Raw genomic sequence first — 12,465 nt, forward strand, 5'->3', positions numbered from 1 at the left:
TTAACATTCTAAAGAGGTCAACTTTTAAAAATGAACTTAAAAATAAGTACACATTGTTTAAAAACTTAAATTTGAAACAGACCTTCTCCCCTGTAATTTTAGGCATTACTATTTCTGAGCATCAACTATGCAGATCAAATGATTAAATACCCCACTCTCCCCATTTGTAGTAACAAACAACCGCTCCCCAAAGAGGTATAAAATGTTCAGAATAGAAAATGAATAAACATCTCAACTAGTAAAATTACTCCTTTTTCCGCGTTAAAAAATAACTTGTGAAAAATGTAATGTAATTACGAAGTGTCATACTCAACTCTATCTCTAAAATAACACACGGCATAATTTTAACTAAGAGAAATGCTAGTTTCCCAAAATAGCATGATTGTTAGCTTTTCCCGAGGTTTAAAAATAAATATTACCATCATAACATCACTAGAAAGAAATTGAAGCATACAAGGAATAAACTATAGTTTCTTTTTATATCAAAATGTACTCTTGAAAATGTGTTTGGCACAGTGCTAAATCATATATAGTTAATACTAAATATTGCAGGATACAATAAAACCCTGGAGTTAATTGTTTACACCCTCTTATGGGAATGAAAATAATAGATACCAATTATTCAGAAGTCAGCCTATACAAACTGTATAAACAATATTTTATGTTTTGCTTTGAAAACCAGTGATATAATAAATTTTACATAAAAGACTGCAAAATAATATAAATGGATTTAAACAGATCTTTACAATAAGAAATTCAAATGGAAACAGACAAGTAACAAAGAGAAGTAAAAAAATTTATTGCAGTATTCGCTCCACCAGATTGCCTGGGGATCCCTTTTCTTGTATTGTTTTCAGGGTGACCTAATACATCAAAATCTACATTTACAAAAACTCCTTCTGCAGATAGGTCATAGATACTGCATGCTTTTTTTTTTTTTTTTTCAACAGAATAAATTATATATCCAGGAGATTCTGCCATTTTACAGCCTGGAAAAAACAATGCTTCCCTGGAAACTGGGCTAAGCTAAAGAAAGCCATCCGCTGCTAGGTTAAACTCCAAGAACACTTTATTAAGAACATTAACAGACTAATTTCCAACATTCACTTGTTTATTTTTTAAACAGAAAGTTTTTTTTTCCAAGATATAAACAATTTTTGTTAAACTATAATACAGTGGGAGTAGAAATGAACTGAGAATCTGTTTCTGCTGCACAACAGCGAAGGGAGCTCCCACAAAAATGTTTGCCCAACATTTCCTTCTCTTGTTCCTGCATCCCAGGTTCCATTCTTACTCTTCATAAAACTGATTTTTTTTTGTTTTTTTGCCAGAATGTTGATATTTCAAGTTTTTCTGCCTTTTAAAAAAATTCCTGTAAATTTGGCTGCATGTACAAATTCATTAGCTGGAAGTCCCATCCTTGGCGGCATACAGGGATCGTAAAGTCTGAACAACTTTATTAGTCAGCTTATTAGCACTCGTTAGAGCAATTTTTTTGTAAATAATGTCTGACTCTTTAATAGTGTCTACCCAAGGCACCAGTTTGCGGCCATCACGGCGCTTAGCCTCAGTCCAGGAGCCACTGTAGGAGCCTGCCATCCACTGAACACTGAAGCCATTGCTGGTTTTCTGTACTACTCTTGCAATTTGTGGTCGATCTTTGTACTTTGGACAGCAAATAGCGATGACATCCATGACGTCAACACTTTCATTCATCTGTGCTGCCAACTCCGTAGAGTCTGAATTTCGTTTTGACCTTCTCAATGACTAAAACATTGGGAGGGGGGAAAAAAGACGAAGTGTTACACAAAAGAATTTTAGTGAAATTTTTGTTTTTATTGCTTTTAATCCCTTGACGCCGGGAGTTGGGATTTCCCAGCACACTTCCATTGCCGGCAATGAGACGCACCGTGACCGCCAGCGCCAAGGGGTTAACATATACTTGTAAAACCATATAACTCTTAATTTGTACCCGTGTCTTTACTCTTATTGATATATAAAATTATATATACATATGAACCATAAAGCTACATAAAACTTAGCAACAATAAAAAAGGATAACACACATTAATACAATCCAAAGAAAAATTAATAACCCTTTATGCTGGATAAGTCTCATTTCTGTTTTTTTCTTTTTTATTGTCTTTTATGTTAAACTTTCTACAAAAGGATGTATAAATGGTTAAGTAGAGAATCTCTATCTACAAAATGTTTTCTCTCATAAGTATTACATTACTTGGTGTACATTTAATAGACTGACATATATAAGCACATAAAAATCATTTTACGTAATACGCTGCGAAATACGTTGACTCCTCCTCCGCCTCACCCCTGAAGTGCCTCCTCCTCTATCCTCCCCATCACTTTCATCATCTTCTGTCTCTGCAGCTGCATTATTTTTAGGGCTGCCTCCTCCAAGCAGCGAGGTAATTGCTTTGTTCCGAGCATTTGTACTAGCTGACACCTCCCCTTCTTCCTCCTCTTCATCAGGGTCCAGATGTTCCATGAGAAGTTTGAACTACAAAAATCAGATATGAATTTAGAGTTAAGTAAATCATCTTAAAGAAGCCTGTTAAATCCCTAAATGTTTCCTGTTTAAGTTTTTTCCTAAATGTTTTCTAGGCAGTAGTTGCGTGTGGGTACTAGTTTAGAAGCTAAATAGATTTTTGCTACTGCCCAAGACAGGGCCTGACAAATCTTTTCTATAAAGAGCCAGAGAGTAAATATTTTCAGCTTTGTAGGCCATATGGTCTCTGTCATAACTCCATAACTCTGCCATGGTAGTGTGAAAGCAGCTGGAGACAATACATAAATGAATGGGCATGGCTGTTTCAATAAAACTTTATTTAAATTGGCAGTGGGGAAAAGAATTAAAAAAAAAAATAAACAGGCAGCAGGGGCCAGATTTGGCCTGTAAGATGGAGGTTGTTGACCCTGGCCCAAGTCATCAAGTAACCAGATGATTAATAATTAATTACTGTTAGGCATCTTTCAAGTTCTCTATCCCCTGTGCCCTCTGCCAAGGGGGTAGAGGAAGATACAAGAGGAAGAAAAGGATGTTAAAAAATTTAAAAAGAGAACTAAAATAATTTTCAGCTTTAGAGTATAAGGTTTGCAGTCAATGAATAATATGAAAAACACGTGTAGGTTTCATTATTTAAAAAAAATTATTTTTAGGGCGCCTGGGGGGCTCAGATGGTTAAGCGTCTGCCTTCGGCTCAGGTCATGATCGCAGAGTCCTGGGATTGAGTCCTGCATTGGGCTCCCTGCTCCTTGGGAGCCTGCTTCTCCCTCTGCCTCTCTCACTCTCTCTGTCTCTCATGAATAAATAAATAAAATCTTTAAAAAAAATAAAAAAATGTTAAAAAAATATTTTTAGAGAGCAAGGGAGAGAGGGAGGGAAGGAGGAGGGAGAGAGTGTGTGAGCAGGGGATGGGGGAGGGGGAAAGAGGGAAGAGGGGAAGCAGATTCCCTGCTGAGCAGGGAGCAGAATGCCAAAGTGGGACTCTATCTCCTGATAGGGAGATCATGACCTGAGCGGTAACCGAGAGTCGGACACTTAACTGACCGAGCCACCCAGGTGCCCCTGTGTAGGTTTCATTCTTGGTCAAAAATATTATTAGTTATGTTCAGCTAGTTGCTTTAAGTAGATTAAAATAAAAAATTATTTTTATTTTTAGGGACAATCTCAAACCCCACCCCCCCATGTTTTTAAACATAAAACTTTCCTGTGGTAAAATATACGTAAAACTCACCATTCTAATGATTTTAAAGTGTTCAATTCACTGCAATTAAGTATATTCACACTGTTGTGTAATCATCATCATCATCATTTCCAGAACTTTATCATCTCAAACAGAAACTCATTCTGTATCTATTAAAACAACAGCTCCCCGGGCACCTGGGTGGCTCAGATGGTTAAGCATCTGCCTTCGGCTCAGGTCATGATCCCAGGGTCCTGGGATCGAGTCCCGCATCGGGCTCCCTGCTCCTTGGGAGCCTGCTTCTCCCTCTGCCTCTCTCTCTCTCTCTCTCTCTCTCTGTCTCTCATGAATAAATAAATAAAATCTTTAAAAAACAAAAAACAAACAAACAAACAAAATAAAACAACAGCTCCCCATTCCTTCCCCCACCCCCCCAAGCCTCTGGTAACCTCTATTCCATTTTCTGTCTCTATGAATTTGCCTATTCTTAAAGACATTTAAAAAGCTCATTTTATACATACACACTCTCACAGTATGTTAACTGAGTGTATATGTAAGATATATACAAGTATATAAACCTGTATACACTTCTGTAAGAATGCATGAAAAAGCAGTAATACTGGTTGCCAGGAAGGAGAGCAACAGAATGGCTGAAGAGGGCAGGAGGATGACTTTTCCTGATTTTTGCTTTTGTGAACTATAAACCATGTAATCTACTGAATTAAAAAAGAAATACATATGTGGGCATGGCTTTTCCCTGAAACTTGCCTACAAACGCTCATTCTCACTAAAATAACGTGAGTGGTGGCCTGGCATTTTCTAAGACAAAATATGATGCAAGGGGGTGAAATGGGAAAGGCAAGCTTCAAGTAACTCATTAAAACCACACAGAGAAAAATAATCCTGATAGTTCATGAAGCTTCCATGTAAGGGAGAGAGCCATCTCTCCCCAAAGAATTTACTTTTCAAAAAAGTATTATTAGAAGGAAATGTATTTTGGTTTCACTACTCACATCTAGATACTGTTTTACTATACTCCTCTTCACATCTTCAGTGATTTTGGAATTAGCCATATCACTCCGCAGGAAGTCCAGTGTTTGTTTGGGATGAAAATGAACTCCTGTTTTTCGGTTTATCGCTTTATCATATACTTTCGCAGATTCAGATGGAGAGTATTTCTGAATTTTACTGTTTTGGGAAAACAAAGTCATTAACTTTAAAAATTTTTCAGGCATTTATATTTAAGTGATTGTAGTTAAACATCATTTACTAATAATTAAAATTTTTGTCACACAGATTTCAACCGTGTACTTCTACACAAAAATAATTAAAAAAGGGATGTAAAGACATAAAGGAAAAGATTAAAAAGAATAATATCCTCTTGTTTCCATCAGTATTTGTTTTGAATAGAGGCATTATTTAAATGCAAGTAATTTCTCATGTCTGTTTTTGAATACCATGATTCTGACTGCAAAACAGTTTCAAAATAAATACTGCTTTACCTCCACTTTTTTGCCCTCCAACTATTCATCGTCTACACAGCAGCCTGAATGTTTACAAACCTGTCTCATATTATTAACAACTCTGGCTTTAAAATCTTCTCAACTCCCTAGCACCACTCCAAGACCTTACAGGGTTTTACATTATTTTGAACTAGTTGCCAACATTTAACATCAAAATATTTCTCATAAAAACCTGGATTATCTAGCTTCTCTTGAAAAAGTGGAAGCTCCTGGCCACATCATGCTCACCCTCTTCCATGGTGACAAACTGATGAACATCTGAGTAATACCTGAGCCCTTTAAATAAAACACTCTCTTTCCAGTTTGCCAGTGAATTTCTACCAAATCTACTTTACTCTGTTTCATGATCTGTCCCCTAAGACCATTTGACTTTGTGATTCCTAGTGTAAGGTTTTCATGAATATGAAAAATGACCAAAGTTTCATGGGTATAGGCAGAAAAAAGATACCTATAGTGACCAGTCATGGGTAAAATTATAGGGCATTCACAACAATCAGCACTTTCCTATCCGTTATAGAGTACATTAAAGACTATTTGGGTTCTACTGGAGCTCAGCCTAGTTGGTCTGCATCTATTCTTTATTCATAGCTCTTTAAAAACTTAAATTTGCAATCTATTTTAAGATTAGCTTAATTCTCTAATAAGATCAATTTAAGGAAATCAACAAAGTAAGTCCTTTCACTTATAATACAACTAGGGAATGTTTTTCCTCTCCAAACAGCACACAAATTGTGGTATGTTACACAAAAAATACTATACAGCAGCAAAAAGGAACAAACTCCTTCTTTAGAAGGGACATTTTTAATATGAAAGTAAACATGCAATCAAAACTGGGTTTCATATTTCTTTATAATTTGAACAGGGTAAAGTTTTTTCTCTCACTGCTTATGTAACCTTACCTATCAGAAAATCCACAGAGATTCTTCAAATGTTGTTTTAACATCAGAAGCAATAAAATACCCTGGGAGACATTTGCAAATTCAATTAAAGGAGCTGAATTCTCTGGCAAACATTTCATCACTGAATTTATATCATCTTCTGAATCTGAATCTGAATCTGAATCTACACGTTTTCGGGACTTCCGAGGCCTGGAAACTTCTTCTTCACTCTCACTTGATTCATTTTCCTTACTAGGTGATGATTTTCTCTCTTTCCTTTTGTCTTTTACCATTGACTGGGGGGGGGGAAAAAAAGGAAAAATAGTAACAAAATACCACTAATAAATAATTATGTTCTATTCACAAGCTTCAAAAAGCATCTCTAAATTAATATTTTATATTGAAACCTTCTGACTTTCCATAAACAATTAGGTTCCAAGACTAAACAAAATCATATGTAATCCATTGCTCTGATGCCCCCTCCCCAAAAGCCCTTCTGAAATATCAAAGGGAAACAATTTTGTTATAGGATAGAAATGAAAGATAAATTAGTTATAAAAGTATCGATTTGGTACATAGGTAAATCACTACAGAGAAAAGACAGTAATTATAATTTAAGTAAGGGCGCTTAATTTAAGCGCCTGGCTGGCTCAGTCAGTAAAGCATGTGACTCTTGATCTCAGGATCATGAGTTTGAGCCCCACACTGGGCGGAGAGATTATTTAAAAAAAAAAAAAAACAGTGCTAAATATAATCTAACTGAAGAGAATATAATAGGCTTGAACACACCAACTTCTATCAAACTCTCCCTTTTAAGAGAATATGCAACTTTTCTTAAATTAGTTAAATTCTGTGGGTTCTTTGTTTGTTTGTTTTTCTTGGTACTTTATGAAACTGTTAGCTCTTAAAAAGAAATAAAGTCAGCTGGATTTAAGAGAGGGAAAAGACCAGATTACAAAGCAATTATTACTGTTAACGAAGAAATAAAACTGGAGAAACATTTACAAGTATATCCACAACAGTAAGTGAAGTAAAATAAGATAACATGATGACTAAAGTTTCTGGGAAATTATTAACTTCTCAAACTTTAAGGGGCACCTAGGGATTCTATTAAAAAAAATACAGACTGTTTCAGCAGGTCTAGGGTGGGACCTGGGGTTCTGTAGTTCTAACAAGATCTCAAGCGAGGCCAGTGCTGCTGGGTCATGGTGCACATTTCAAGCAACAAGGGTTTAGTTGCCTCTATAATTCCAACCCTTGGGTGTTATAATAATCTCCCTGATTTACTAGTGTGATCAGGGGGAGTTCTGAGCACAATAATTTTGTAAAATGAGATCTACCTGTATCATCAGGCACATAAAATATTCCAATTAATTTTTAAATAATTTACTGAGTGCCTACTAGGTGTTCAAGTGCTATACCAGGTGCTATTACAAATGAAACCAATTACATTTCCTCCTAAAAACCGTAAGAGAAGACATAAGGTTTATAATAAACACGGTAAAGATTTTGGGCACACAGTATGCCAGTTCCATTATGATGCTGGTGCTCAGGGATAAGGAAATCAATAGTATTATACATTTTGTTTTTCCTTATAAGTAAGCTATCTATTTATATCTCTTCAAGTATACTATTGTGATCTACAGTATTACCAGATTTATAGAATAGCAAGATGCTTTAAAATGGGGTTTAAATGAATATATGAATGGACACCAAACACTTGAGATCAGTGCTTAAAGTAAGAGAAAAAAGGAAGTGGGATGGCTTATCAAAAGAACAATCCATATATAAATATATATATGTGTGTATATATTTCCACTTAAATGATCTGGAATGGAATGGCTTTAGATCTTTCTTAACAGAAATTAAATGGCAACCCACTTCTTCTCCCCAATTCAAACACTGCCCAGATTTTAACAAATTCATTTAGAAAGACTTTACCTGTGAAAAGAAAAAAAAAAAACAAAAAAAACAATGGAAACAAAACAGTGAGAAGAGCATGCCTGCACTCTGACAGATGCATTAAGAATAGTAATGTGTGTAACTTACCTCCTTGAATGACTGCAGTAGGTTACTACCAGAAACTGAGAGTGTAATGTCTATATGATGCATTATAAACAACGGCTCTTCCTGTGTCTGGTATGGAAAACAGGCTAGATTGTCTGCTATATACAAGAGCATATTCACTTCTGTTTTCTGTAAATTTTAAAAAAAGGTACACATGTTTAGTGGATAATCTAGAAATCCATCCAAAAAGCCTTTTTAGGAAAAATATTAGAGGGCACTTTCACCTCAGTTAATGTTTCAGAAAGAGAAGGGTAGAGGAGGGAGGGAGAGAGCAGGAGAGGGAGGTAAGAAAAAGGGATGAGGGGGAACAGAAATGGATTTTATAAAATAATCTTATACCCATTTTAAGAGATTTCATAATGACTTATACCATGGACCTCAAGAAGGGAAGAGGTGAAATTTTTCAGTGCACCCAAGTGGGATTCCCTGAAGTTTTCTTATAGAGTATATGGAGTCTTTATGATAAATCCATACCACATCAGAAAGTATACATATGAATTCATAATGATTTGTCATTGTGCTTCTAAGAGTTTAACCCATATGGAGATCAGTTACACACAGTTACTATTCTGCCCTCAAAAATAAGCAGTAATCATAGTACTAACATGTGGGTTAAAAAAAATCAAAGTTCATGTATTCAAAAAACATTTGTCCGTTTCCTACATATTCAAAACTCAGAGTATCAGTCGTTCTGATAGGGCCATACCAAATTTAAGGCAAAAGTTATGGTTACTACTAGTTGCTATAAAAAGAAGTAGCAGAGACTTTCAGTATTTCATGATCATACAGAATGAATATAAACAGAAAGGCACATTAATATTTAAATTCCTTTAAAACACAGCTTAGGGGAAAAAAAAAGGAAAGAGAAAATACAGCAATCAAAACACATTCCCCCTCCTGCCATCTCACCTACCGCCATCCTGCCATGCAAACAACGCAAAACCCAACAGCAGCATCAGCAGCAACCAAATCCCATAGGACAGATGCAATAAACTTGCTAACACTCTATTTTTTATTTTTAAATATGTATCAACACTTACGTGTTAAAGTTGGGGAAATGCAGACACAGAACTCCACCTTGTCTATTAGTTTTAACACGAATTTGTATATATATATATATTTTTTTTTTTTCCCCCCTAAAACTGAAAATGTTCAGGACTACTCTGAATAAACCTTTTTAAAACTCTGAAATTCTTCAACTTTGGTCATAAAAAAGTCCTATATTGCTCTTTCCTTTCAAAAATCAAATTTCTTAAAAGAATACTCTAGAGCTCCTCCTCCCATGTCTTCCTCACCACTCTTCAATCACAATCAAGCTTGTGTCCCTCACTGCTTGACAGCTGCCATCTAATCTTGCCCCATTTCTTTTTTTTAAATATCTTATTCTCCTTGACGTCTGAGTAGCACCAGACATTATTCTCCACCCTTTCCTTCTTGAAATTTTCTTCTTCCTTAGTTTTCTCTTCCTAACTCTTTGACGACTCCTCTTTCTATGTCCTTCTCAACTCCTTTTCAACAATCCTATTATTTTCTCAGGTGCTCAGGATAAAAATATTCCAGTTATCCTTTGACAATTCTCACACAGCCTCATTTATTACTTCTTCACAACACTTCTTTCCTTTCCTATTGTCATCATAATAGATCAATATCTTGTTAGCCCCAGTGTGAACACAAGGCTAAAAAATCCATGTTCCTAAAATGCTCTTTGGCACCGTCTTCATCACTTTATTCAAATGCTTTTTTTGGTTTCTCACTGTCTACAAGACCCTCCATAAACCATGCCTCATTATGACCTTTCTGCTCCAGTCAAGTAACAATCTATTCGTTATTTCCCACACATTCTTATCTTTGTACCTTTATTATGTTTTTAACCCTGGCTTAAGCAGTATTTCTATCTCATCTAATCTCCCAGGCCTTCAGTGATTTGTTCCTTCTCTGATATCCTTTGTTGGAAATAGCCAGGAGACAGCATTCCATTATGACAGCTGAATTACCAGCTTAGCATAGCACATGCTGGGGTGACAGAACACTGAGCTAATGACAGACAGCAGGGCAATGAAACCACACAGGAATGAAGCTCAGAGACGCAAGGACTAGAGCAGTATCTATAGTACAAACCACCTGGCACGCAGAATATGCTAACCTTAACTATATTTTACTTCCTTTATATTGTGTCCTGTCACCACAACTGGAGGGAGGTAAGATCAGTGAGGGCAAGATTACTATATCATACCATTTCTACTCCTAGCATGATGCCCTATACACAATGAAAACTTAATACTGATGATGATATGATGATGATGGTGGTGGTGGTGGTGGTGGTAGTGGTGGTGGTGGTGATGATGATTAAATTATATTCCAAGTATTTCTGAAATAGATGCTTGTAATATTTATTTGCTAGATCACATATCAAAAAATTTCATGTAGCACTTAAAAAGAGGTCTAGTAAAGTATCTACATTCTGGCAATTTAAATTTTGTTTTATTGAAAAAAATTCTAGTTTTGGGATAATAACAAAGTCAACTTTTAGGTGATTAAAACAAAAAAAAACCCCTTCTTTTGTTCTTTTCACAACTTTACACACACACTGTACACACTGGTAAGCTCTATGTGGGCAGATACTACATCTGCCCTACCTACTATTTTATCTTCATCTCTTAGCACAATGATTACCGCACATGGCAGGTGCTGAATAAATATTTATGTAAAATGAATGAACACACTAAGAGGTAAGCTTAAAGAACAGGACTTTCTATTTTCTTGGCTTATGGACCTGGCCAATGCAACTTGTGCAATAACCCAAAGGATCAAAATTGTAATTACACAAAAGTGGGCTCTTCATTAAGGAAGTCAAGTTGAACAAATAAGGATCTCAGCAGCTAAAAACCTGCAACAGTTATTCTAACAATATTTGAGTGTGACAGAAATAAGTGAAATTTCACCTTATTTACTGAAGTAACCTATCCTCCCCAAAGTGAGAGTTTAGTGATAGAGCTTATTTAAAATTATGCTTAAAAGAACTGTTATCAAAGTTTATTAAGACACTCAGTATGGAGACACAATTACATTTTATCCCTCACTGTATTTATACTCATGCAAAATTTCCTCTCCAAATTTGACTATATACCTTATAATTACTATAGAAGATGTAAAGAAACACATACTTAATACAGTCACTATTATTTACTAAAATGGTAATATTTTCAAAATGATGACTACTTTAGGCATAAAACTGATAGAACATTTTCTTAAAATAATTTTTTTATACTTACAGCTGTGTCATCAAAGAGGTTGAGTAAAGAAATCAGAAAGGCCCGTCTGTGTTGGCGGTTTCCACGTATCATGGAGTAAAGGTGTGAACACAAAGCACTAGAGGACTCATCTTGTCTGAAACCCCTTACAGGATCTTTTAGGCATGTGTTGATTGCCTGTTGTACCTGGTAAGACATCTTCATACCAGCCACTGCTTTCATCTGAAATCAATAGAAGTCTCATTTTTGCCATGGAAATTAGTTAAGAGTCAAATTAAAAATATACTTTGAGCATTATAGTCAGAAGCTAACTCCACTGTTTGGCTTTCTTATTTAAAATAATAAAATCACAGAACACAAGTGCTGGAAGGAATATCAGAGATCATCTATAGCAACACCCTCGTTTTGTGTAAGAAAAAATCAAGAACCAAAAGAGCCATTACTGCCAAGCTCACACAGTAGGGACTAGAACCCATGCGTCCTTATTTTTAGTCCAGCATGCTTGGCTGGACTGTCACCTCTAGCTCAATCTTAAGAGTTAATCTTAAACAAACACCTTGGATGACAAACTTAGTTGCATGTTTAGAAGTAAATACTAAGCAAAATATTTTATTCTAATATGAATATGGGCAGAACATTTATCGAGGAAATGGTATGCCAAAGAAAGATGATTAAATTTAGGTTATACAATTTAAAAACACATACATGAATGAATCCAGCATATTTTTTGTCTATTTCCACAAGTTGTTGATCAGCCTTGTTCCTCATAGCTGGTTCCGGGTCTGTTCCCATAGCAATTAAATACGGTACACACTAAAATAAAAATAAAGGTATTCTTTTAGTATAAATAAATAAAATAAAGATTTGTAAGACATCACAGTAGTAAAAGCTCTATATGATCATGACATATGTTAAAACTCACTGTATACCTGGGATATATGTATTTAGCTTTATAGGCCTTCCTATAAATGTCATGTCTTAGTGTTCTTTTAAAAATGACTAAACTTCCCTTAGATTTATCTTAAAGCAAAAAAAAGCAATG

At 35.4% G+C, this 12,465-nt stretch overlaps 1 protein-coding gene across 3 annotated transcripts in view; it reads right to left on the reverse strand.

The window, feature by feature from the left end:
• Positions 1-637: 637 nt before the first annotated feature.
• NIPBL (NIPBL cohesin loading factor) overlaps positions 638-12,465 on the reverse strand; it is a 201,984-nt gene continuing 190,156 nt past the window's right edge. The window contains exons 41-47 of one of the 3 annotated variants that reach the window (XM_025867377.2): positions 12,129-12,236; positions 11,445-11,645; positions 8,155-8,301; positions 6,127-6,401; positions 4,718-4,892; positions 2,330-2,518; positions 638-1,767 (exon numbers count right to left, since the gene is read on the reverse strand). In XM_025867377.2, the coding sequence (XP_025723162.1) occupies positions 1,402-1,767; positions 2,330-2,518; positions 4,718-4,892; positions 6,127-6,401; positions 8,155-8,301; positions 11,445-11,645; positions 12,129-12,236 (1,461 nt within the window). In that variant the 3' untranslated portion in view covers positions 638-1,401. Of the gene's footprint in view, positions 1,768-2,288; positions 2,519-4,717; positions 4,893-6,126; positions 6,402-8,154; positions 8,302-11,444; positions 11,646-12,128; positions 12,237-12,465 lie in introns of all 3 variants that reach the window. The other 2 variants (XM_025867379.2, XM_025867378.2) reach the window with 2 other exon arrangements.

This window comes from Callorhinus ursinus, unplaced genomic scaffold (genome assembly GCF_003265705.2).
Source record: "Callorhinus ursinus isolate GAN/ISIS: 27379988/994484 unplaced genomic scaffold, GSC_fseal_2.0 scaffold3, whole genome shotgun sequence".
Classification (NCBI taxonomy): Eukaryota; Metazoa; Chordata; class Mammalia; order Carnivora; family Otariidae; genus Callorhinus; species Callorhinus ursinus.